This window comes from Giraffa tippelskirchi, chromosome 13, assembly GCF_054371585.1.
Source record: "Giraffa tippelskirchi isolate mGirTip1 chromosome 13, T2T-mGirTip1v1.2.pri, whole genome shotgun sequence".
Taxonomy (NCBI): Eukaryota; Metazoa; Chordata; class Mammalia; order Artiodactyla; family Giraffidae; genus Giraffa; species Giraffa tippelskirchi.
In genome coordinates, this window is record NC_137287.1 from 22,898,611 (window position 1) to 22,922,971 (window position 24,361).

The window sequence follows — 24,361 nt, forward strand, 5'->3', positions numbered from 1 at the left end:
AGTCACAAGGAGTACTCATCACCATGAAGGGTTTTGGTGCTTTTCTAGATGTAAGGAGATATAAGAATTGAGCTAATAAAAACAGCTCCTGAAAATGTCTGTCTGAAGATCTGTGCTGCAAGTTTTTCTCAGAGCACAGAGTGCCTCATTTCTGCTCTCACCCTGAACTCCTTTTAGGGGATGTTGAAAATCAGCAACTGCAGCAGCACATGATTTAATCCATATAGAGGTAGATGGCAAGTGGCAATTTGTAGTTGACACCCCAAAGGGCACAACTCATTTAGCTCCCAAAGCTTTAGGTGACTTGTATAACAGAAGGCGTAAGGGAAAAGAACCTGTCACAATTACTCTTAAGTTTAACGTTGGCAGACTAGATCTTTCAGTTCAGTTCAGTCACTCAGTCGTGTCCAACTCTTTACGACCCCATGGACTGCAGCATGCCAGGCTTCCCTGTCCATCACCAACTCCTGGAGCTTGCTCAAACTCATGTCCATCGAGTCGGTGATGCCACCCAACCATCTCACCCTCTGTCATCCCCTTCTCCTCCTTCCTTCAGTCTTTCCCAGTATCAGGGTCTTTTCCAGTGAGTCAGTTCTTCGTATCAGATGGCCAAAGTGTTGGAGCTTCAGCTTCAGCATCAGTCCTTCCAGTGAATATTTAGGAGTGATTTCCTGTAGGATTGAGTGGTTTGATCTCCTTGCAATCCAAGGGACTCTGAAGAGTCTTCTCTAACACCACAGTTCAAAAGCATCAATTCTTTGGCACTCAGCTTTCTTTATGGTCCAACTCTCATATCCATACATGACTACTGGAAAAACCATAGCTTTGACTAGATGGACCTTTGTTGGCAAAGTAATGTCTCTGCTTTTTAAATTGCTCTCTAGGTTGGTCATAGCTCTTCTTCCAAGGAGCCTCCCATCAGGAAGCTTCCATAAGCCTCTTATCCTTATCCATCAGAGGGCAGACAGAATGAAAACCACAATCACAGAAAACTAATCAAACTGATCACATGGACCACAGCCTTGTCTAACTCAATGAAACTATGAGCCATGCCGTATAGGGCCACCCAAGACAAATGGGTCACAGTGGAGAGTTCTGACAAAACATGGTCCACTGGAGAAGGAAATGGTAAACCACTTCATTATCCTTGCCTTGAGAACCCCGTGAACCCTTATGGCAGAAAGCGAAGAAGAACTAAAGAGCCTTTTGATGAAAGTGAAAGAGGAGAGTGAAAAAGTTGACTAGATCTTTAATCTCCTCTATTTTACATGTTTCTCGCTTTGAGGCCCCCACCCCTACCCCCAGGACTTTTTCCATTAAAGAAAGGAATATTCGATTAACACCTTCCCACTGACGTACCAAGTACTGACACTGTTGCCTCTCTCAGTAGTATTTGTACTATAAATGAAAAACCAAGTCCTTTGTCCCCTGATACATTATAAATCAAAAATTAAGTTAAAGAAAAATGGCTACCTGCATGAAGTTATTTCATGCAGTTGCATCTATAGCCAGACAAGCTTTTTCTGTAAAGGGCCAAAAGGAAAATGATTTTCACTCTGCAGGCAATATACACCAGTCACAACTATTTATCTTTGCCTTTGTAGTACAAAAGCATGCTTAGATGATAGGCCTAACTGTGTTACAACCTAACTTCAGACATGGCTCTCAAGCCATAATTTGGCTATCTATGGATAATTTCTATCTATCTACAGAGAAGTTTAAAAAAGTTGGGGGGTGTCATGGCTATGAAAATTGTGAGGCAGTATTGCAATATTATGTAGCTATCAAAAAGAGTAGTTGTATAAATACTTTCTGAACAACACCTTGATTATAACTGTGTAAAATCCCTAAATGGGAGCATTAAAAAAAAAAAAGAGTTATTGATTGAAAAAAATGCAAAACATTGAAAAGAGCTCCATTACCATAGTTCTTTATGTCTCTGTAGAAAAAAACTCAGCAAGAAGCAAAGTGATAGGTAAAAAGTGATTTATTAGAATAAGATGCTTGTGAGGCTTACAAGTGGGCAGGCAAGAGGATACCATGCCCCAAGAATCTACGGGGCTATGGTTTCGTAATCAAAGAAAAAGTGGGTAAAGGAAGAACTTCTTTGTCTTTCTCAAGTAGACAGTGTGCTTCCATCATTAGCTTCTCCTTCAAGTTGGGCAGGGGAGTTTTCTTGTCCCTACGTGACCAAGCTAGCTCCACAAATTATTATTTTTCATGCATGCAGAGAGCATGTCCTAGGGGTCATTAACGTACTGAGTCACTGGGAAAGATGTGGATCTCATGCCCCCATTGTTTTACCCTGTTTTGGGGCATGTCTCATGCTTCTATTACATGGTTTTGTTGCTAAACAAGCTGCATTATCTTGTAGTTAAGCAAATCTGCCTTCTTGCATAGTCATTAACTTACAGGGATCTCCCCTATTTATCCTACTTACAATCCCCTAGTGGGATTAACTATTTAATCACCTACTTTGTCCCTGTACTCTATCCCTGTTACTGTGAGAGTTGTGAGCTAAGTTTTATTTGGGGAAAAATGAGGACTATAGCCAGGAGACAGCATTTCAGATATCTCTGAGAAACTGCTCCAAAGAGGTAAAGGAAGAAAGGTCAGTATATATGTGATTTTGGTGAAGGGGGAGTATGTGCAATCAAGCACATATTATTTACGGAAGGTTTCTTCTAGTCTCATGAAGGTTACTGCTAATCACAAGGAGCAGATACCACCATGAAGGATTTTAGTGTTTTTCTAGATAAGAGGATTTGCAAGAATTGGGCTCATAAAATCATCTCCTGAAAATATCTATCTGAAGATCTGTTCTGCCAGTTTTTCCCAGAGCATTGAGTGACTTATTTCTGATCTCCACCCTGAACTCCTTTCAGAGGGGTATTGAAGATCAGCAGCTGCAGCAGCTCATAATTAATCCTTGTAGATGTAGATGGCAAGTGCCAATTTGTAGGTGATGGAGTTAATGAAATTGTTGGTAAGAATCTTTTTCTTTTTCATAAAATTCAGGGAGGAAGACATAAATTAATAATCCCAGAAATGTTAAGACTTGTATGTAACCTTTGAGTCTGGAGATGACTTTTGTTTTTGTTGAGGGGATAAGATTGTGGTGGATATTTTAGGAAGTCAATTTAAATCACACAAGATGAACTGACCCTGCAAACTGCCCTCCTGCGCTTTCCCAGGTCCCCCGTAATGAGTGGGTCTTGCAGTGGCCTGGCCAGGTGGTTATCTGTGTCTCCTCCATCTTTTGGACCCAGGAGGTTTCCCAAGCCCTGGTTGAAAAGACCCTACCGGTAAGTGAGCCTGTCATGAAGCTTATAGAGGAGATCTGAGCTAGATTATGATTTGAATGACATATAATTAGAGTGCCATTTTTCTAAAGAAAAAATAAACAGGGCCATGGTGTCACAGAAGTCAGGGTTTTCTTCAGGACACATGTTTGGAATTAGGACTATCCTCACGACTGACGCGACTTAGCAGCAGCAGCAGCAAGTTCTGTAGTGCAGGAACTCTCACATTTCTTCCTAGATAGAAATTCTAGGCTACAGGATCTTAACTTTTATCAGCCTTTCCTTCCAAGTGCCAACCTGGCAGAATTTCTACCAACAGAGACCTCTTCATCTTTTTCCTGTGCCAAGAAGCCACCTGGTCCTTTCTCTCTTCTTTCTCCACCATATCCCTTTTCACCACCCCAAGTCCAACGCTCACCCACCTCTAGCTTTTTCTTCAGCTTTCTCTTGAAACCATGAATACTCAGGTCCTGCTTCTCTTCAGATCCAGACACACATATTTCCCTTTAACTCTGCCACTAATGCCTATACCGGAGAGTTCAGGACCTAGATGGACTTGAGTTCAACTTCTGACACTTTCACCTGTTAGCTGTGTGACCATGGGCAAGTTACCTAACCTGAGTCTCAGTCTCCTTGTCTATAAAATGAAAGGAATTATACCACCACACCTTACTACTGTGGAGAGTTAAACGAGATGCTGGTAAGTTATTCAGTATTAAGATCATAGGCTATAAACCCCACAGGGAAAAGGCCATGTCTGGTTTGCTCATTATTATATCTCAGGGGGTTATTGCAGTGCCAAGTAGTTGCTTGATAAATATTTTTTGACTGAGTAAATGGTAACTCCATTCCCAACATTTTTACCATGGTGTAATTTTCTATGATTATCGCATCAGATCTCCTGTTGTTCCCCCTATATATGATTATCTGGGAGCCAGAATATATTTTAATTTGCTGTATTTTGCTTTATACATTAAAATTAGAACATTAGTATTTGACCAAGTTGCAATATTTGGCAAGGGAAGCAGCTTTGCAGAGATCATAGGGGAGGTCGAGGCAGGAGCTGGGTAGTAACCAGCACCCCAAGTTCCTAGCCCGGTGGGGCAGGAGTCCAAGAAGCACTTCACACGCCCCTCCGGGCAGCCAGGCTTGCCGAGCCTGGATAATAATGCCAAGGAACTGGAGGAGAGGAAAGGAGGGGCCAGAGCTCGGCCAGCAGTGGGCCATACAGGAAGCAGATTGTCCCCAGATTGGCCAGCAGCAGAAGCGAGGCCCGGGAGCCCTCCACTCCTGGGTATCCTCCAACCTTGGCTCCAGCCTTCTATAGACCCCCTTCCTAGCAACTCCAGCAGGCCCTTGGCTCCACCCCCCAGGCAGCAAATTGACAGACACCCTGCCATCTGTGGAGGTCTACATACTAAACATGGACCAGCAGTGGGACAACCAGGGCACCAGGCATGTCATCCAGCTACATGGAGTGGCTGAAGGCATGTCCTTGCTAGTCAAGGCCTGATAAAATGTGGTACCTTGGAGAAAGGAATGTCAAACCACTTCAGTATTCTTGCCTTGAAAACCCCATGAACAAAATGAAAAGGCAAAAAGATGACACTGGAAGATAAGCCCCCCACCCCCCGGTCAGTAGGTGTCCAATATGCTGCTGGGGAAGAGTGGAAAAACAGCTCCATCAAGAAGGAAGAGCCTGGGCCAAAGCAGAAATGTCATTCAATTGTGGATGTGTGTGGGGGTGAAAGTAAAGTCCAGTGCTGTAAAGAACAATACTGCATAGAAACCTGAAATGTTAGGTCCACAAATCAAGGTAAAGTGAATTTTGTCAAGCAGGAGATGGCATGAGTGAACATCAACATTTTAGGAATCAGTGAACTAAAATGGATGGGAATGGGCGGATTTAATTCAGATGACTATTGTATCTACTACTGTGGGAAAGAATTCCTTAGAAGAAATGGAGTAGCCCTCATAGTCAACAAAAGAGTCCAAAATGCAGTATTTGGATGCAGTCTCAAAAATGACAGAATGACCTCAGTTCATTTCCAACAAACCGTTTAACATTACAATAATGCAAGTTTATGCATCAACCACTGATGCCGAAGAAGCTAAGTTAAAAAGTTCTATGAAGACCTACAAGACTAACACCAACTGGAATCCAAAAGTGGGAAGTCAAGTCAAGAGATACCTGGACTAACAGGCAAGTTTGGCCTTGGAGCACAAAATGAAGCAGGGCAAAGCTAACAGAGTTTTGCCAAGAGAACGCACTGGTCATAGCAAACACTCTCTTCCAACAACTCAAGAGATGACTCTACACATGGACATCACCAGATGGTCAATACCGAAATCAGATTGATTATATTCTTTGCAGCTGAAGATGGAGAAGCTCTATATAGTCAGCAAAAACATGACCGGGAGATAACTGTGGCTTGGATCATGAACTCATTGCCAAATTCAGAGTTAAATTGAAGAAAGTAGGGAAAACCACTAGCCATTCAGGTATAACCTAAATCAAATCCTTTACTGTTATACAGTGGAGGTGACAAATAGATCAAGGGATTAGTTCTGGCAGACATAGTGCCTGAAGAACTATGGATTGAGGTCGTAACATTGTATAGGAGGTGGTGACCAAAACCATCCCCAAGAAAAAGAAATGCAAGAAGGCGAAGTACTTGTCTGAGAAGGCCTTACAAATAGCTGAGAAAAGAAGAGAAGTGAAAGGCAAAGGAGAAAAGGAAAGATACAGAGTTCTAGAGAATAGTAAGGAGAGATAAGAAAGCCTTAAGTCAACAATGAAAAGAAATAGAGGTAAGCAATAGAATGGGAAGACAAGAGGATGAGATGGTTGGATGGCATCACCGACTCAATGGACATGGGTTTGGGTAGACTCCGGGAGTTGGTGATGGACAGAGAGGCCTGGCGTGCTGCAATTCATGGGGTCGCAAAGAGTCGGACACGACTGAGCGACTGAACTGAACTGAAAGATATCCTCAAGAAAATTGGAGATACCAAGGGAAAACTTCATGCAAAGATGGGCACAATAAAGGACAGAAACAGCAAGGACCTAACAGAAGGAGAAGAGATTAAGAAGTGGCATGAATACACAGAACTATACAAAAAAGATTTTAATGACTCAGATAACCACAGTGGTGTGGCCACTCAACTAGAGCCAGACATTCTGGAGTGTGAATTCAAGTGGGTCTTGGGAAGCATTACTACAAACAAAGCTAGTGGAGGTGACGAAATTCCAGCTGAGCTAGTTCAAATCCTAAAAGATGATGCTGTTGAAGTGCTGCACTCAATGTGCCAGCAAATTTGGAAAACTCAGCAGTGGCCACAGGACTGAAAAAGGTCAGTTTTCATTCAAATCCAAAAGAAAGGTGATGCCAAAGAATGTTCAAATTACTGTACAGTTGCACTCATTTCACATACTAGTAGGATTATGCACAAAATCCTTCAAGCTAGGCTTCAGCAATACATGAAGTGAGAACTTTCAGATGTACAAGCAGGGTTTAAAAAAGGCAGAGGAACCAGAGATGAAGTTGCCAACATCTGCTGGATCATAGAAAAAGCAATGCAATTCCAAAAGCAATATCTACTTCTGCTTCATTGATTATGCTAAAGCTTTTGACTGTGTGGATCACAACAAACTGTGGAAAATTCTTAAAGAGGTGGGAATACCAGGCCACTTTACCTGTCTTCTGAGAAACCTGTGTGTGGATCAGGAAGCAACACATAAAACAGGACATGGGACAACGAACTGGTTCAAAATTGAGAAAGGAGTAGGTCAAGGCTGTATATTGTCACCCTGCTTAGTTAACTTATATGCAGAGTACATCATACGAAATCCCTGGCTAGATGACTGGAATCTAGCTGGAATCAAGATTTCTGGGAGAAATATCATCAGCCCTCAGATATGCAGATACTATTTTAACAGCAGAAAGTGAATAGGAACTAAAGAGCCTCTTGATGGAGATGAAAGATGAGAGTGAAAAAGCTGGCTTAAAACTCAACATTCAAAAACTAAGATCATGACATCTAGTCCTTTCACTTCATGGCAAATAGATGGGGAAACAATGGAAACAGTGACAGACTTTATTTTTGGGGGCTCCAAAATCACTGCGGACAGTGACTGTAGTCATGAAGTTAAAAGACGCTTGTTCCTTGGAAGTTAAGCTATGGCAAATTAGACATAGACAGCATATTAAAAAGCAGAGACATCATTTTTCCAGCAAAAGTCTGCATATCAAAGCTATGATTTTTCCAGTAGTCATGTACAAATGTGAGAGTTGGACCATAAAGAAGACTGAGCGCCAAAGAATTGATGGTTTCAAATTGTGGTGTTGGAGAAGACTCTTGAGAGTCTGTTGAACTGCAAGGAGATCAAACCAGTCAATCCTGAAGGATATTAACCCTGAATATTCATTGGAAGGACTGATGCTGAAGCTGAAACTCCAGTACTTTGGCCACCTGATGCAAAGAGCTAACTCATTAGAAAAGACCCTGATGCTGGGAAAGATTGAGGGCAAGAAAAGAAGGGGATGACAGAGGACGAGATGGTTGGATGACATCACTGACTCAATGAACATGAGTTTGAGCAAACTCTGGGAGATAGTGAAGGACAGGGAAGCCTGGTGTGCTGCAGTCCACAGGGTCGCAAAGAGTTGGACATGACTGAGTGACTGAATAACAACAAGCTGCACTTTTTGCATATTTATTGTGCATAATTCCTAATAGATGTGTTGCACTTTACACTTGAAAACTGCTTTCATGTACATTATTTGAAACCTTAGAAACATTAAAAATTCTGACTTTTGCAACTGCATCTGTGTGCTGTAATTTCCTACCTGTAAAGAATAGAATGCTTCCCATCACACACTCAAGCTCTGGAGTACCATGCATGCTGAATTATGTGCCTTGGCATCCTAAAGTTGTTGGTACAGAATTTCTGTCCATCCATCTATCACCGACCCATTGTTCATTTAACAAATATTTGTTTGACATCTGCAACTGGAACTTTGCTAGGGAAAGGGAATGAGAAGTGAATCAGACAGTCATTGTCCTTGTCATGGATTTACAGTCAAGTGAGAAAGATTTTTTAAAAAGGCTCTTTTATCAAACTGTGATAAGGAAAGTACAGGGATCCAGAAATCATAGAAAGGAAGGATAAAACTAAAAGTAAGAGAGGGTAAGATGTCCCAGTAAAACAGGGTCTAAGATGAGACATAAAATATAAATAGGGAGTAGTCAAGCACAGATCAAGAGGATGAGCATGAGAGACCAAAATGTGCAAAAATCTGACAATGAAAAGCACGGTGTATTCCAGCAACTAAGGGCAATTTGATCCAGAATTGCTGTGTAATGTGTGTGGTTAAGAGAGATGTGGAGAACAGTTCTATCACCAGTGACTTTGCAGACATACCAAGGGCAACAGGGATACATCAAAAAGCTTTTTAGGGGACTTCCCTAGTGGTCCAGTGGCTAAGACTCTATGCCTCCAATGCAGGAGGTCCAGGTTCGATCCCTGGTTAGGGACCTAGATCTCCCATGCTGCAACTAAAGATCCCACATGCTTCAACTAAGACATTATGCAGCCAAACAAATAAATAAATATTTTTAAAAGACTTTTTTTTGCTATGCGTTAAGGATATTATAATTAATAATAATAACCACCACTATTTACTGGACACTATATTCATACCAGACATTGTGCCAAGTGTTTTACATTTGTTGTTGTTCAGTTGCTAAGTCCTGTCCAACTCTTTGTGACCCCATGGACTGCAGCACCCCAAGCTTCCCTGTCCTTCACAATCTTCCGGAGTTTGGTCAAACTCATGTCCATTGAGTCAGTGATGCCATCCGACCATCTCATCATTTATCACCCTCTTCTCCTTCTGCCTTCAATCTTTCCCAGCATCAGGGTCTTACTCCTCAAAACCACTTGAAGAATAGCTTTAATTATCTAGATTTGACAGATGAGGAGACTGAGACACAAAGGGTTAAAATCATTTGCCCAGAAGCACATAACAAAAAAGTAAGGAAGGTGAGATGAGCCTAGGGTGGTCTCACTTGTCCTTCATTCATTTTTATTGTTTAACTCATTTAGAAATAATGTCAGACCAGCAAATAGCGTTGCAAAAATAATACAAAGAATTCCCATACACCCTTCATCCAGGTTCCTCACATATTAACATCTTACATAACCACAGTACAATATCCAACAACATTGATACAATAGTATTATTTAACCTTTTAAACTCATCTTTTTGTCTGGTTTAGGATCCAATCCAGAATTAACATTTAGTTTTCATGTTTCCTTTGTCTACTTTAATCTAAAAGAGTGTCAGTTATTTTTGTTAATTCTGGCTTACTGCCTAATTTATATATATTGTAAAATTCATCCTTTTTAGTGTGCATTTCTGAGTTTTGACAAGCACATACATTTGTGTAACCATCATCACAGTCAAGATACAGAACAGTTCCACACACCCTAAAATTTTCCTCATGCCCTTTGTAGTCACTATTCTCAACCTTTGGCAACTACCATTGTTTTATGCCCCTATAGTTTTATCTTTTCCACAACATTATAAAAGTAAAATCATACAGTATCTAGACTTTCAAATCTGACTTCTTTCAGTTAGCATTACGCTTTTGAAATTTGTCTCGAGGTTAAAGTCTGGGGCTTAGGGAAAGGGAGATTGAGGGATGACATCTAGGAGTCTGGTTTGGACCATGGAGTGTGGATGGTGTCATTCCAGAAAAGGGATTACCAGGAGAATACAGCTTAACACGTTGTTCCCTCCTATGCCCCTGCCAGGATTTTCTGAAGAAGAACAATGATCAAATTGCACAGACTGTTCAGTTGGTGCGAGGAAAGCTGAGCAGTGGAGCTCGACTCACCCTTGGAGCCCTCACAGTCATTGATGTCCACGGTAAGCAAGGAGGCTTTCCTACCATTAGTGACTGTTTAGTAATAGCTGCAAAGCTTGCCTCTCTCCCTTCTGGATGAAATGATTCAGGTTCCTTTTTTCATTAGGGAGAGGCTTCTCCAACTGAGAATAAATGAAGGGGTAAGGAAGAGAAACCAATGCTTCTGTGTATCCCCATCTTATGTTTTCCCTCCCATCCCCAACCTTATTTCCAAGAACCCCACCACCAGCACCAACCAGTGCTCTGAGAAAGTGATGGCCACAGCCATTTCTGAGATTTACCAACTTGACGCAATTTCCTTCTACTGATCTTAACTAATATTTTTTAATACTTGCTGTCAAGCTTTGTGCTAAGTATGTGACATACACTGTCTCATTTTTATATACATTTCACAGATTAAGAGTCTGTGGTTTATAGAGGCAAATAACTTGCTGAGAGGCACACAGCTAGTAAGTAGCAGAGACTCTTGTAATTTGAACCTATGTCTGATTCCAGACCCAAAGATTGGAAATGGGCAGTGATGCAGGGAGAGAATGGGTATGAGAAGATGCATTCCAACTCTTCCTAAGAAAGAGAAAGAGGGAAGGAGGAGGAAAAACAGGAGTCTTTATATAAAACAAACCACCCCCACACCCTCACAGCATCATCACCAAGGAAACTAGGGCTAAACCAAACTGGTTGCCTGGTAACAGTATCTCTTTTGCTCATACACCCAGCTTCCTACTGGCATTTCATGCATCTTACTCTCCATAAAGTTGATGCTCATTTCTTTTTCTTTTTTTCTTTTCTTTTGGCCACATGGTTTGTGTGATCTTAGTTCCCCGACCAGGGGTTGAACCTAGGCCATAGCAGTGAAGGTCTGGAATCTTAACCACTAGGGCACCCGGGAGCTCCCTGATGCTCATTTCAATCTGATTTCATTTGGATAGACTAGCATAAAATATGGAGAAGAGAGGAAGAAGGTGCTCTTCATTTGGCTACGTATTTGACTTGTAGGAGTAATAAGTGAAGGCATAGTTACTGCCCCGGATGCCTCAGAATGGTTGAGTTTATACACATGCACACACATACACATTCATGCATGAACACATGAACATACAGTGCCTTGGAAAGGCATCCCCAACCCAATGCCTTGAGATTCAACTTGCTCTTGGATCTCTCACACACACCTGTTTTCTGGGTCCTCCCAGAAACCTGGATTGGAATTAAATTCCTCAGGAAGAATGAAAGAGTGTAATTTTGGTGTAATCTTCTGCAAGGACTCTTCAGGATTTTGGATTTCACTGTAATAAAGATTTCTCTCACAGAGAGGCGGTAGACTTACAAAATTGTCCCTTTGCAAAGTTCTATTTCTGAGATCCTGATTTGGAGCACTATAGTAGTTCTGAGGTTGAAATAACAGTTGCCTTGTGAGTTACCTAAAAAATAATGATTCTCATAAACTATGTCCACTTATCAATGTCAGGGCTCCATCACTGTGAAAATATTAAATTAAGCTCATAATCCTACTACAGAAAGGAGAAAACTTAGAAATATATCTCTTACTTAGTTTCTCAACCCCTCCCTCCCATGGAAAGACTACACCTAACATGCATTCATGAGATCCTTTCCCTTGCTAACTATATCAGTTCAGTTCAGTTCAGTTGCTCAGTCGTGTCTGACCCTTTGCGACCCCATGAACTGCAGCACTCCAGGCCTCCCTGTCCATCACCAACTCCCAGAGCCTACCCAAACTCATGTCCATTGAATCGGTGATCCCATCCAACCATCTCATCTTCTGTCATTCCCTTCTCCTCCTACCCTCAATCTTGCCCAGCATCAGGGTCTTTTCAAATGAGTCAGCTCTTCGCATCAGGTGGCCAAAGTATTGGAGTTTCAGCTTCAACATCAGTCCTTCCAATGAATACCCAGGTATCATGCCAGGCTAATTGTATTCACCTAGGATATCCTAGAGGCCTGGAACAGGGCCAGAAGGATAGCACTGGCGATGAGATAGCATTTGCACTAACTACATATTGCAAAGCCCTCAGGGTCACTTTCCCAAGAGTTTGGGAATGATAACAGTAGCTAAAATTGGGTTGGCCAAGACTTGTTCAGTATTTTCCATAAGATGGCTCTAGTAGCACTTAGTTGTCTTGAACTTCATCTGAAACATTTTTCTTAGATTGTATTGTCACAGCTGTCATATAAGTTCAGTTCAGTTCAGTCGCTCAGTCGTGTCTGACTCTTTGCGACCCCCAAGTATTGCAGCATGCCAGGCTTCCCTGTCCATCAACTTCCGGAGCTAACTCAAACTCATGTCCATCGAGTCTGTGATGCCATCCAACCATCTCATCCTCCGTCGTCCCCTTCTCCTCCTGCCTTCAACCTTTCCCAGCATCAGGGTCTTTTCAAATGAGTCAGTTCTTTGCATCAGGTGGCCAAAGGATTGGAGTTTCAGCTTCAACATCAGTCCTTCCAAAGAACATTCAGGACTGATTTCCTTTAGGATGGACTGGTTGAATCTCCTTGAAGTCCAAGGGACTCTCAAGAGTTTTCTCCCACACCACAGTTCAAAAGCATCAATTCTTTGGCTCTCAGCTTTCTTTATAGTCCAGCTCTCACATCCATATATGACTACTGGAAAAACCATTGCTTTGACTAGATGGACCTTTGTTGGCAAAGTAACGTCTCTGCTTTTTAATATCCTATCATATATGTTGGTCATAACTTTTCTTTCAAGGAGCAAGCGTCTTTTAATTTTGTGGCCGCAGTCACCATCTGCAGTGATTTTGGAGCCCAAGAAAATAAAGTCTTTCACTGTTTCCATTGTTTCCCCATGGATTTGCCATGAAGTTATGGGAATAGATGATGTCATCTTAGTTTTCTGAATGCTGAGTTTTAAGTCGACTTTTTCACTTTCATCAAGAGGCTCTTTAGTTTTTCTTCGCTTTCTGCCATAAGGGTTGTGTCATCTGCATAACTGAGGTTATTGATATCTTTCCTGGCAATCTTGATTCCAGCTTCTGCTGTATCCAGCCCGGCATTTCGCATGATGTACTCTGCATATATGTTAACTAAGCAGAATGACAATATAAGCCTTGATGTACTCCTTTCCCGATTTGGAACCAGTCTGTTGTTTCCTGTACAGTGCTAACTGTTGCTTCTTGACCTGCATACAGGTTTCTCAGGAGGCAGGTCAGGTGGTCTGGTATTCCCATCTCTTTAAGAATTTTCCACAGTTTATTGTGATCCACACAGTCAAAGGCTTTGGCATAGTCAATAAAGCAGAAGTAGATGTTTTTCTGGAACTCTCTTGCTTTTTTGATGATCCAGTGAATGTTGGCAATTTGATCTCTGGTTCCTCTGCCTTTTCTAAGTTCACCTTGAACATCTGGAAGTTCTCGGTTCACGTACTGTTGAAGCCTAGCTTGGAGAATTTTGAGCATTACTTTGCTATCGTGTGAGATGAGTGCAATTGTGCAGTAGTTTGAACATTCTTTGGCATTACCTTTCTTTGGGACTGGAATGAAAACTGACCTTTTCCAGTCCTGTGGCCACTGCTGCATTTTCCAAATTTGCTGGCATATTGGGTGCAGCACTTTCACAGCGTCATCTTTTAGGATTTGAAATAGCTCAACTGTAATTCCATCAGCTCCCCTAGCTTTGTTCATCATGATGCTTCCTAAGGCCCACTTGACTTTGCATTCCAGGATGTCTAACTCTAGGTGAGTGATCATAACATAGTGGTTATCTGGATCATGAAGATCTTTTTTGTATAGTTCTTCTGTGTATTCTTGCCGCCTCTTCATATCAGCGTACATTTTAAAAAAACTTACCAATTTGTTGAATTTCTATGTTGTTTTTCAATCACTCACTCATGTCTGACTCTTTGCAACCCCATGGACTACAGCACACCAGGTCTCCCTGTCCTTCACCATCTCCTGGAGCTTGCTCAAACTCATGTCCATTGAGTCAGTGATGCCATCCAACCATCTCATCCTCTGTCATCCCATTCTCCTGCCTTCAATCTTTCCCAGCATCAGGGTTGTTTCTAGTGAGTTGGCTCTTCTCATCAGGTGGCCAAAGTATTGGAGCTTTTGCTTCAATACATCAGTCCTTCCAATGAATATTCAGGATTGGTTTCCTTTAGGATTGACAGGTTGGATCTCCTTGCAGTCCAAGGGACTCTCAAGAGTCTTCTCCAGAACCACAGTTCACAAACATCATTTTTTCAGCATTCAGCCTTCTTTATGGTCCAACTCTCACATCCGTACATCACTGCTGGAAAAACCATAGCTTTGACTATTATGGACCTTTGTCAGCAAAATAATGTTTCTGCTTTTTAATATGCTGTCTAGGTTTGTCATAGCTTTTCTTCTAAGGAGCAAGCATCTTAAGGGCTGCAGTCACCATCTTCAATGATTTTGGAGCCCAAGAAAGTAAAGTCTGACACTGTTTTCATTGTTTCCCCATCTATTTGCATGAAGTGAAGGGGAATCTCTGCGTAGCCATTTTAATATTGAAGATGGAAGAAAAAGCAACATTTTCAGCATATGCTGCTTTACTAACTCAAGAAAGGTAAAAACACAACTGAAATGCAAAACACAAAAAGAAAAAAGGTTTGTGCAGTGTATGGAGAAGGTGCTGTGACTGATCGAATGTGTGATAGTCGTTTGTGAAATTTAATGCTAGAGATTTCTTGCTTGATGATGCTCCATGGTTGGGTAGACCTGTTGAAGTTGAGAGTGATCAAATCAAGACATTAATTGAGTACAATCAACATTACACTACGAAGATAGCTGACATACTCAAATATCCAAATCAAGCATTGAAAATCATTTATCCCAGCTTGGTTGTGGTAATCACTTTGATATTTGGGTTCTACATAAGTTAAGCAAAAAAAACTTCCTTGACCATATTCCCCTGTGATTCTCTTAAATGTAATGAAAGCGTTTCATTTTTAAAACAAATTGTGACAGGCAGTAAGAAGTGGTACTGTACAATAATATGGAATGGAAGAGATCATAGGGAAAGTGAAATGAACTATCACCAATCACACCAAAGGCCAGTTTTCATCCAAAGAGTGTGATGTTGTGTATATGGTGGGATTGGAAGGGAGTCCTCTATTAAGAGTTTCTTCCAAAAAACTAAACAATTTATTCCAACAAATACTCCTCCCAGTTAGACCAATTGAAAGCAGCACTTGACAAAGAGCATTCAGAATCAGTCAACAGAAAAAAACACATAACCTTTTATCAGGATAATGCAAGACCACATGTTTCTTCAATGACCAGGCAAAGCTGGTTAAAAACTGGTCATCAAACTGGAAGATCTGATTTGTCTGCCATATTCACCAGACATTGCACCCTCAAAAGTCCATTTATTTCAGTCTTTACAAAATTCTCTTAATGGAAAAAAAATCAATTCCCTGGAAGACTAAAAGCTACCTGGAACAACTTTTTGCTCAAAACGATAAAAATTTGAGGGAAGATGGAATTATGAAGTTGCCTGAAGATTTACAGAGAGTAGTGGAACAAAATGATGAATGCTGCTGCTGCTGTTAAGTCACTTCAGTCGTGTCTGACTCTGTGACCCATAGATGGCAGCCCACCAGGCTCCGCTGTCCCTGGGATTCTCCAGGCAAGAACACTGGAGTGGGTTTCCATTTTCTTCTCCAATGCATGAAAGTGAAGTCACTCAGTCGTGTCCGACTCTCTGCGACCCCATGGACTGCAGCCTACCAGGCTCCTCCGTCCATGGGGTTTTCCAGGCAAGACTACTGGAGTGGGGTGCCATTGCCTTTTCCAAAAATGATGAATATATTGTTCAATAAAGTTCTTGGTGAAAATGAAAAAAAATGTGTCTTTTTTTAACTTTAAAACTGAAGGAAAAAAATAAAAAATAAAACTGAAGGAACTTTTTGGCCAACCCAATACTATAAATTTATATAGTATAGAAATAAAGATGTTGCTTGAAGTTTAGAGATGGGCAGAGAGGGTAGCTGACCCTAAAATTGTTGAGGTAGAGTGGTCTTGATGACATCCTCAGACCTTTCTGAGGAATCTGTGAAGATGGGAGGATGCCGATGACTCTGCAAGTGTGTTTCCATGTCTGTGTCCCCACAGCTCGTGATGTGGTAGCCAAGTTATCTGAGGACAGCGTCTGTGATCTGAACGATTTCCAGTGGATCTCCCAACTGCGCTATTACTGGGATTCCAAGGATGTACAGGTGCAGATGATTACGACAGAAGCCTTATATGGCTATGAGTACCTGGGAAACTCCCCCCGGCTGGTGATTACACCTCTCACTGACCGCTGCTACAGGTAAACTCTGGGCCTCCCCAGACCTGAAGGGTGAATAGAGAATTCCAAAAGGAAAATCTGAGAAAGAAGTTTGGAGCAGCTTGAGTTTGTTACCTTTACCTTCTGTATTCTAGATCCTCAGATTTTAGAATTTTTCCCTTAGTCACTGTGGTCTCACAGATGGGCATTTTAGGCCTTAGGAATGAATGAGAACCCAGTAGGAGTCCTAATACAAAATATTGTGTTCAAACCAACAATTAGAACGTTGATGCCTATCCTTGAAAATGGCACAGTGCTTAAGAAAGAAAGCTCTCCAATGGCAGGAGTCAAGAAGGTGCCGGGAGATCCCATGGCCAAGAGATAGAAAAGGGGCCAGGTGAAGGACCCAGGCAAGGAGTCTCTGAGCTCTGCCACCCAGTCTGATGAAGAGATTGGGCCATTCTGTGCTCAGCAAATTGCTTTGCCACTTTCCTTGGAATTCATAACTATAGAAACTTGGACTTTGTGAACTTGTCAATTTTGTGATGTTTAGATTTTTCTTTGATTTTATATATTGTTAGAGTACAACTTTGGAGAAGGCAATGGCACCCCACTCCAGTACTCTTGCCTGGAAAATCCCATGGACGGAGGAGCCTGGTAGACTGTAGTCCATGGGGTCGCTAAGAGTCGGACACGACTAAGCAACTTCACTTTCACTTTTCCCTTTCATGCACTGGAGAAGGAAATGGCAACCCACTCCAGTATTCTTGCCTGGAGAATCCTAGGGACGGCAGAGCCTGGTGAGCTGCCGTCCATGGGGTCGCACAGAGTCGGACACGACTGAAGCGACTTAGCAGCAGAGTGCAACTTTTAAATTATAAAGGTAGTACTTGAGTATTTTTTTCTTTCAAAGTCCTCAATCACTTGTTTTCTATGTTCTATCACTTCTTCAGTCATTTGTCTCTTCTACTCACTATTCAACAACCATTTCTTGAACTTTACTGTGCATGATGTGTGACCTCCAGGAATCCTCAACCTAATGGGGTAGGGGAGAAAGACATACTCAGGTGATTATAAGAAAGTGTGTTAACTGGAATTATAGAGGCTCATACACAGGGCTGTGGAACCACAGTTGACATATCATTCATTTCTAATATTTATCTTGTGCCTCCCATATGGAACTGAACAATGGATTCTGAACTCAAGAGTTCATAATCTAGTGGAAGGAATATATTTATTTTTCCTTATTTCATTAGCATTGGTGATCTTTGGAATGCAGATGGTTTTTCACTTTCATTTGATTCATTTAGTATCAGTTCAGTTCAGTCATTCAGTCATGTCCGACTCTTTGCAACCCCATAGACTGTAGCACTCCAGGCTTCCCTGTCCATCACCAACTCCCAGAGCTTACTCACACTCATGTCCATCAAGTCAGTGATGCCATCCAACCATGTCATCCTCTGTCGTCCCCTTCTCCTCCTGCCTTCAATCTTTCCCAGCATCAGGGTCTTTTCTAGTGAGGCAGTTCTTCGCATCAGCTGGCCAAAATATTGTAGTTTCAGCTTCAGCATCAGTCCTTCCGATGAATATTCAGAACTGATTTCCTTTAGGATGGACTGGTTGGATCTCCTTGCAGTCCAAGGGATTCTCAAGAGTCTTCTCCAGAACCACAGTTCAAAAGGATCAATTCTTTGGCACTCAGCTTTCTTTATAGTCCAACTCTCACATCCATACATGACTACTAGAAAAACCATAGCTTTTACTAGACAGACCTTTGTTGGCAAAGTAATGTCTCTGCTTTTTAATATGCTGTCTAGGTTGTCATTTAGTATGTATATATTCATTTATCCATTCAATCATTCATTCAAACAAATGCTTATAGGTGCCACCCATACACCAGGCACCAACGTTACAACACTGAGCAAAATAGAATTTTTTATGATGATGATGTATTGCCCATATAATCAGGGAAAATCATGTTTAATTATTTGAGTCAAAATAAACCAAAAGCCAGTTTATTTCTTGTGCCTTATGACATGGCATTGAGTTCTTATTTTCTTCCCCTTAGGACACTGATGGGGGCTTTGAAGCTGAACCTTGGAGGAGCCCCAGAGGGTCCAGCTGGGACAGGCAAGACAGAAACCACCAAAGATCTGGCCAAAGCTTTGGCCAAGCAGGTAGGGAAATGCTGTCCATCCTCACACTCTTTTCCCATTCCTCTCTGGAGCCATATCCAGGGAAGTTGGCACGAAGTTCAAGATGGCTTAGAGTAACAGGCAGAGTTGGGGCCCCAGCTCCTCCAGTAGAATGAGAAGAGGGGAGCCCCACCTCTGTTTCAAGGTGCAGGGTGATTCAGATGGGAAGAAACCCATCCTGAATGGAGCCCACATCCTCTCTCTAGTGTGTGGTCTTCAACTGCTCTGATGGTCTGGATTACAAAGCCATGGGGAAGTTCTTCAAAGGACTAGCCCAGGCTGGAGCATGGGCCTGCTTTGATGAGTTCAACAGGATTGAGGTAACCCTGCTACTAGGCTACTGAATAAGAGGTTTGGACATGAAGGGGATTTTTTTCTGGGCTCTCAGTTCCTCAGTGACAGGGCTTATGTCTCCTCTATGGCCCCTTGCACAAAGTAAGTACTCCATGAACCAAACAAAAACAGCCCCAAGGAGACAAAATGCCTAGGGTATACATAAGCATTCTTACCAAATGCATTCACTCACTTGCTCATTCAAAAATTTATTGAGCAACTACCCTATGTCAGATATTGTGTATGTGTTTATAATACAGAGATAAGCAAGAAACAGTTTTGCCCTTTAGTCTGTTATAGTTCAGCCAAGGGAGATAAAAATTAAATGATACAAGTAGAATATAAGAGAAGTCTATATCAGTGGTACAAAGGAGTCATCACAAACGAATGAGTGGTTAATTCTATTTGGGTAGGCAGTTGAGATTAGGGAATGTAAACATGCAGTTTGAACCAATAAATACCATACATGCATACTATGGGTGAAGTGTTATGCTAGGTACAGGAACAAAGATAAAATACTATGGAAACTACTTACACACACACACACACACACATGCATGCATATGCACACCAATTTTCTGTTCTTTTCCTGAAACTCTAAATCATGCTCCTAACTTTGAATGTGAAGGTCTTATTCTCAGGTGATGGGGTTCTTTCTTCACTAGGTGAAGGATACTATGGCAGAATGGGGTGGGTGGCCGTCGGAAGCAGGAGCTCAAATCAACCAGCCATTCTCACTCCAGGTAGAAGTACTGTCTGTGGTAGCTCAACAGATTCTCAGCATTCAACAAGCCATTATCCGGAAGCTAAAGACATTCATCTTTGAAGGCACTGAGCTCTCTCTAAACCCAACTTGTGCGGTCTTCATCACCATGAACCCTGGGTATGCTGGCAGGGCTGAGCTGCCAGATAACCTCAAGGTAAACATCAGAGTGGGAAATACTGGGTGTACTTTATGGTATAGAAACCTTTGGAAGTATCCAGGCATCTCACAGAAAAGCCAAATAATAGACCATGTGACATTTTTCAACTTCGAGAAGTGAAGATGTTATTTGGTTTCAGAACTCAATCATCTCCCCGACTCTAGCTTTCTTGAGGTGGGAGGAAATATATACCATAATAACCAATGGCAAAGAGGAAACAATGAACACTGCAATAAGTGTCATTATTTCTGATGTCTACAAGGGTCAGACAGTTCATATAAATGAGAAAAGCCAAATAGGCCTGATAGGGACTCTGACAGATATCCCACCTAGAGGCAGCAGCCCCTACTTATCCCCAGCCTACTCTGGCCAAGCAGGAATTGTGGGACCTTCTCATTTTTCAAGAAAAAACAGAAATTTGGATTGTTACATAAAATCTTATTTTTAGATCCTGGCTTAATGCAAAAACTAAAATCATTGTAGGCAAAATAAAATCATTGTAGACCAAATAAAACAGATCGGCATGTAAGAGAGCATCAAAGTTCAATACAGAGAACGCTGATAAACCAAGACTAGAGCACATGGAGCTAAGCTAGTTAGGCCCAAGTGGTGTCCACACCAAAGCAGGATGTTCCAACCAGCTAGAGAGAGAACAAGAGAGCTAATATGTCCTCGAGACCTACTGCTAAACTGGCCTGAGCTACAACCATGGCGATAAGCATTGGCCCTGCTGCTATGGGAAAAGGAAAGTGCCTCTGAAGTAGGGGAGAGAGAATGCCAGCCAGGCTATCTTCAAGGGGACAGGCACTAAATGACCTTAGCCTGCTGCTCTCATAGATGAAAAAAACCCAAAGTGTAAAGTGACTGGGTCTCTACCTGTGGAGAATCTAGCACCCCAACTGCATGAAGAAAGGGAGACTTCAAGACCCACGTCTTTATGGATTTTCTTTCAAATTATTGCTCCATTCCCTCGAGTGAAAGACACAAGAGAGACCTGGACCAAAATGCATATTCACAATAGCACATGATGCTCCATCTGCTAGAATTGCATTCTGATTAGTTCCTGAAATCTAATTCAAATATACCACTCCGCCTCCTCCCTGGGAATAGAAAAGAAGTCAAGGAAATCCCTAAGAGTAACCCTTCCTCTCTAGGTCAACATAGACCAGTAGACACCAGAGTAGAATTTCAACCCACATTTCTCATTTTGTAGTGCACATTTGTCATAAGTCCCTCCTGCATCTCTCCCAGCTAACAACCATGCTAGATCTGCATAAACAACATTCATGAGACAGTGTAGCCTAGTAGAAAGCACCCAGGGTTGGTGTCAGGAAGTCTGGATTCTAGTCTTGTCTCTACCTCTAACTGCATGACTTAGGCAAGTCTCTTCTCCTCTAAGATCTAAGATACAAAGTCACTTTGGTCATGTTCAACTCTTTGCAACCCTATGGGCTGTAGCCCACCAGGATCCTCTGTCCATGGGATTCTCCAGGCAAGAACACTTGAATGGGTTGCCATGCCCTCCTCCAGGGAATCTTCCCCACCTAGGGATCAAACCCACATCTCTTATGTCTCCTGCATTGACAGGTGGGTTCTTTACCACTAGCGCCATCTGGCAAGCCCCAATAATAACAATACCTGATGTTCATTGAGCCCTTACTATGTACTACACACCTTTTTAAGCACTTCACTTATATAATATTATTTGTCCTCATGATAACTATCAAGAAGGCATAGTTGTTACACCATTTTGAGGTTAAAGACCTGAGATCTAGAGGGGTTACCTAACTTACCCATAGTTGGTATGTAGCAGAACAAGGACTTGATTTTTTAAATCAAGATCTGTCTAACTTCAGGATTCTTCTGATATGTAATTATCCTGCATCCCTGAATGACTTCTACTATCTACTTTGAACACCAGAAAGCTCCAATAATTGAATGAAACTATTGAAACTCCATTTGGCATAGGAGATGAAGTGTTGCTAGGATACCGGTACCTAAGGCCTTCCACACAACCATTGAGGGACCCAGTGTATTTGGACAAGGCTAGCGGGGAGGTTCATGGAGCAGTGGATCCATCTTGTCCTCCAGCCCTCCTTTCCTTGATTGTCACTGGGTGGTCTGAATGATCATGTTATTTTTCTTTGCCTCTTTGGATGTGCCTTTCCCAGTTTTCACCTTACACATTTCGGTTCAGAATGGTGTTTCTTTTCCAGGCCTTGTTTCGGACAGTAGCCATGATGGTGCCAGATTATGCCCTCATTGGAGAAATCTCCCTCTACTCAATGGGGTTTCTAGACTCCAGAAGGTACGTTATATTGGCTTTCTAGTGGGTTTTAAAGAAAGAGTGATGGAGTGACTTTTTGTAGGGTGGATTCAAGGTAAACTGTCCATTGGAAAACGAAAAAGAGAGACTTGAGATATATGCTTTTACTCACAAGTTTATCTGAAATTCACATAGCCCTGGTCTTGGTCTTGACCCCTTCTCTGACTAGGAAATGGCTAAGATTCCCAAGAAAGAGCCCTCCACTCCCTTTATATATATACCTGCTGCTGCTGCTGCTAAGTCGCTTCAGTTGTGTCCAACTCTGCGACTCCATAGATGGCGGCCCACCTGGACTACTTCTAAAGAAGACTCACTCAATTCTTCTCTATCCCTCACTGTTAACACACACACACATTCCTAAACGACTAAAAGACATGAAATTATTTCAAGATTGAGTTGTTATTTACCAAGATTGAAGAGGAAAAATTAATATAATTTAGAATTAACTTTGTTATCAATGTATTTATTTACTCCAATCAACTTGATTATCTCTCATTCAAGTATTACCCAGTTTTCTGAGAAACAGACATACACAAGCATCAGTGTCTTTTTCACATATAACCAGAATTGTGGATATTCACTGTAAAATGGCTTTTATTGATCTATTTCAAATTTTGCATTTGTCTTTTCACATTGCTTGGCCATAATCAATTGATTTTTTTGTTGCCACAGATATCTCCACAAGGCCCGAAGTGTCTTTGTGGTCTGTAGGTCATTGCTCTTAATGCATGGGGCTATAGATGTTCTCAACAGAATACGTCATCCTTCCTAGGCTAAGAGGCTGCCTCAGTCATAAGAGGTTTAATTTATTGTTTTCTATAGGAGACTTGGCTTACATTGATTTGCCTGTTCAATTCATTTATTCAATTGGCAAACCTTCATTGAGCCACCTACCTTATGCCCTGCCCAGTTCTAGGTGCTGATGAGCAACACAGTCTTTGCTTTTAAAGTAAATCAGTCTTGTTAGACAGGAGTCCTGCAAGGAAAACATGCATCAGTACATTAGTTAGGGTAAACCTGACCTCCAAATTCCAATGGTTTAGCATAGTAAAAGTTTTATTTTTCACTCCCTGGAAATCCAAAATGAGTGTCTGTGATCAGGGGAGTTCTTCCCCAAGGAACCCAGGTAACTTATATCTCACAGCTATAACACATCAGCATGGAGGAGCTTATGGAGGAGGTTTTTATGGACCAGCCCTCAAAGTGGCATACTTCCACTTCATTCATGTGCCACTGGCTAGGAGGATGTGGCCATCCCTGTGGGGAAGGCTGGGAAATGTGGTCCCTTATGTGCTCAGGAAGAGTAAAATATGGTAGTGCACATGAGCATGCATGTATTATGTGCTGAGTATATTAATCTTTGAGTTGATTTTCTTAAAAGATGGATATTGAAAAAAATTGTAATGTTACAGAAGTGCAAAATTGAGTGTCCCCATTGTGTCCCTTAGTAGTCCCACTCTATAGGCACTAACATTGTTAATCATTCGATGTAATCTTTCCAAATGTGTATATGTGTGGCATACACATACACTCATATATACACATAAAAGTATAAACACATACAATTTCTTATATAGTACATATTACACATGTATGTGCTTGCTATTTTTCATCCTACCTTTGAAAAAGAGTTATAGTGCTTCCTTAGCTCATTATGGTAACTCTATGAAGAAACCTTCAAATGATAAGATTTTTCTGTCATGTTCATGGGCAAGCCTGGCTTCTGAAGGGACAGGGCACAACATGTTGGGAATGTCTGCTGAGAAGGACATGGTCCTTACTGGAGGGTCTGCAGACATGTCTTTGCCCTCCCAGTCTTGCTCAGAAGATTGTTGCAACCTACCGCCTGTGTTCAGAGCAACTCTCCTCCCAGCATCACTATGACTATGGCATGCGTGCTGTCAAGTCTGTGCTCACTGCTGCTGGCAACCTGAAACTCAAGTATCCAGAGGAGAATGAGAGTGTCCTGCTGCTCCGGGCCTTGCTTGATGTCAACCTGGCCAAGTTCTTGGCTCAAGATGTCCCTCTGTTTCAGGTATGCAATGGTTTGGGACCTTGGCTAAGCACTGAGATTCTACTTCCCAA

At 41.8% G+C, this 24,361-nt stretch overlaps 1 protein-coding gene and 1 non-coding gene across 4 annotated transcripts in view; both read left to right on the forward strand.

Annotated features, from left to right (window-relative positions):
• The window catches only part of DNAH3 (dynein axonemal heavy chain 3), a 221,930-nt gene that overhangs the window by 80,696 nt on the left and 116,873 nt on the right, over window positions 1-24,361 (forward strand). For all 3 annotated transcript variants that reach the window (XR_014072618.1, XM_081554574.1, XM_081554575.1), the window contains exons 26-33: window positions 3,195-3,305; window positions 10,123-10,237; window positions 16,343-16,541; window positions 18,568-18,676; window positions 18,901-19,014; window positions 19,771-19,947; window positions 22,167-22,258; window positions 24,092-24,311. Coding sequence is in view for 2 of the 3 variants with exons in the window: in XM_081554574.1 (XP_081410700.1) it covers window positions 3,195-3,305; window positions 10,123-10,237; window positions 16,343-16,541; window positions 18,568-18,676; window positions 18,901-19,014; window positions 19,771-19,947; window positions 22,167-22,258; window positions 24,092-24,311 (1,137 nt within the window). In the remaining variant the exon portion in view is untranslated. The remainder of the gene's footprint in view (window positions 1-3,194; window positions 3,306-10,122; window positions 10,238-16,342; window positions 16,542-18,567; window positions 18,677-18,900; window positions 19,015-19,770; window positions 19,948-22,166; window positions 22,259-24,091; window positions 24,312-24,361) is intronic.
• Window positions 8,769-8,841, forward strand: TRNAW-CCA (transfer RNA tryptophan (anticodon CCA)). The gene has a single exon. It is a non-coding gene; the product is annotated as a tRNA-Trp (tRNA).